The 2,648-nt window shown below is 52.6% G+C and overlaps 1 protein-coding gene across 1 annotated transcript; it reads right to left on the bottom strand.

Moving 5' to 3' along the window:
• Nucleotides 1-85: 85 nt before the first annotated feature.
• On the bottom strand, nucleotides 86-2,640 carry LOC108355092 (uncharacterized; the record flags this gene model as incomplete). The annotated part of the gene is made up of 3 exons (XM_017606264.1): nucleotides 86-1,465; nucleotides 1,742-2,472; nucleotides 2,523-2,640. Coding segments are annotated over 3 exons (2,229 nt in total), but the record flags the coding sequence as incomplete, so codon positions are not given.
• Between the last annotated feature and the right edge of the window lie 8 nt (nucleotides 2,641-2,648).

Here is a 2,648-nt window from a genome sequence, read left to right as displayed (position 1 = left end):
ACCCTGTCATCCCCTCTGCAACGCTTGTGCAGCTTCTTCCGTCCTTTCGTGGCTGTCATGCATAGTCCTAGTGGCTTAGAAGTGCCTATTTTTTCGGTGGTGGACGCAGCGCCAAATTGGCTTCGATGTCCTTTACAGCCGCGCCGCGTAAGCCCTTCTTACTAACATTGGGATATGGCAGGCCCCCGCCGCGTTTGCCACGCTTGCTGCTCGCGCCATTTGGTCTACTAACTGTATACTTGTGGCCGTTATGTTGGGGTTCCCGCTCGCGGTCGCGCTCCCGCTCCCGCTCACGTTCCCGTTCAACTTTGTATGAGTGCTGGTAGCCATAGCCTTCAGGATTGTTATTGAATTTTGGACTATAGCTGTCATATTCCAGTCCCTTTTGCGATGCAGTTAGTGCCGTGTAGACGGGTTTAGCATGCGCCTCAACCCAACTGGCGCTCGTCTCCTCATATTTGCTTGGCAATGGTTCCTTTTTTAGCACATACTGATAGGGATTCATGAGTGGGTAGCCATCGTCGGAGACTTGCCCGCTGGCACTAGCACTACCGCTCGTTTCTTTTTCATCTGATGCCTCAGCCGGTGGTGCTGGTTCAGCAAAGTAGCCCGAGTAGCCCTTGTAGTCGCCATTCAACTCACCGCTCGCCTTGAGTTTGCGATATTCGGCAGCTGCTGCCGCCGCCGAGAGTCCCCGTGACTTTTCCGGCTTGTACGGTAACGAGTTGATGTCGTGATATATTTCCGAATTGAAGTAAAGCTTGTTCGGCTTGCCAGTCACACTGGCGCTCAATGAGGATGGGCGTTCATCGGGTTCTTGTGTGGTCACCACATGCGACAGATCGAAATCTTCGAGATTCTTAAGCGCTGCGGTGTGGTCGAAGTGTTCGAAGTTGCCTTTGAGCGGCAGTGTATACGGCTTTGAAATCGTTTTGACGGTGGCTGTTTGTAGGGGCGCGCGTGTCTTAATCTTATACACAAACTCCACGTTTGGTGCGAGGGCCTCGGTCAATTCATGTGACTGGTGTCCGCCGGCTGATGCGCGGTAGGCAGTCTCAGCTTCTGCCTGATAGCGTTGCGCTGATTTAAGCTGATGTTTGGGTGCATGATGGCGTGCAGAACTCGCATATCCTGAAATGCTGGACGCCGATGGCGCGCGGTGTGCGGCCGTGGCTGGTGATGATACAGCGCTGCCGCTATCGCCGCTCACGTAGAGCGCATTGTGTGATGGCGTCGCGCTTGGGTATTTTGGGCGTGCGGTTGTCGAACCAAAATGTTTATCTTGGGCTGGCAGTGTTACCGTTTTGTGGTAGGGTTTCGTTTCTTGTGGCGAAGTGACGATCTTACCCTCAGCCTCAAGCTCTTTCATGTACTTCATCACCGATTTTTCGATTTGTTTCATTATCTCCGCTTTTGGTATTTCCGTTGAGGCAGATACACGCAGCTGCTCTGGCTCAGGCTCGGCCTGCGGTACGCCAGCGACCGGANAGAGCGCATTGTGTGATGGCGTCGCGCTTGGGTATTTTGGGCGTGCGGTTGTCGAACCAAAATGTTTATCTTGGGCTGGCAGTGTTACCGTTTTGTGGTAGGGTTTCGTTTCTTGTGGCGAAGTGACGATCTTACCCTCAGCCTCGAGCTCTTTCATGTACTTCATCACCGATTTTTCGATTTGTTTCATTATCTCCGCTTTTGGTATTTCCGTTGAGGCAGATACACGCAGCTGCTCTGGCTCAGGCTCGGCCTGCGGTACGCCAGCGCCCGGATAAGCTGGCTGAAAGATATACTTGGTGCGATAGTGTCGATCAACGCCATCACCATCAGCTGCGCCGCCGCCATCCCCATTGGCCTCGTATGAGTTCACGCTGTCGTCGTATACCTCATAGGCGCGTGTAGCCGGTTCTCTGCCGTAGGTCGGTGCCGACTGCTGCGCTACACCATTATCCGCATTTACAGCGGTGATCGCTTGACTGCGCTCCGTTTGCGGTTCCAATTGCTGCTGCTGTTGTTGACTTTCGACCTGCTGCTGTGCTTGCTGAATTTGTGCCTGTAACTGGGCGCGCATTTGTGCCTCCAGTAAGGCTCTATGATTTTCTTCCAACTGTTGTGACGACTGCTGCTGCTGCTGTTGTTGTTGTTGTGGGACATTATAGTATTCGTATTTGATGTTGGCAGGTGCGGAACTCTCTCGATTGCTCGTTGAGTCTTCACTGGATTGTAGCGCCGTTCTCGGTGGACTCTGTACCGCGCTTTCAGTGGACAGTATACGAATAGGCTCGCGGAGACGAGTTCCATATCGTTGCATCTTCATTGCATTAGCCACGTATTCCTCAGCCGTCTCGGCATCCTCAAGTGAACCCGACTCATAAGGCCGTGCTGCACTCAGACTGGCTGTGTACTTGGCAGTTATCTGAGTGTGCACTGGTTCGCTCTCTGGTCGAATCAGATTCATCTCTAAGTTACCATAAGGGTAGTCTGTGGGCAAGAAGACTGTAAAATATGTACTTAAATGCTTTCCGACTTACCTTCACCATCACTCGCGTAGGCTCCCCCACGTCTATGTGGATTTTTCTCAGTATGGCTAGCAGCGAGCGCCAGTTGATCGGCTACTGCATCGGACTTCTCAGTTACTTCTTCGGCAGTCGTTTTGG

This window comes from Rhagoletis zephyria, unplaced genomic scaffold (genome assembly GCF_001687245.7).
Source record: "Rhagoletis zephyria isolate East Lansing unplaced genomic scaffold, Rhagoletis_zephyria_1.1 Rzeph_scaffold_42145, whole genome shotgun sequence".
NCBI classification, from domain to species: domain Eukaryota; kingdom Metazoa; phylum Arthropoda; class Insecta; order Diptera; family Tephritidae; genus Rhagoletis; species Rhagoletis zephyria.
The sequence above is the reverse complement of the archived record's forward strand: the minus strand, read 5'-3'. Positions and strand labels throughout refer to the sequence as shown.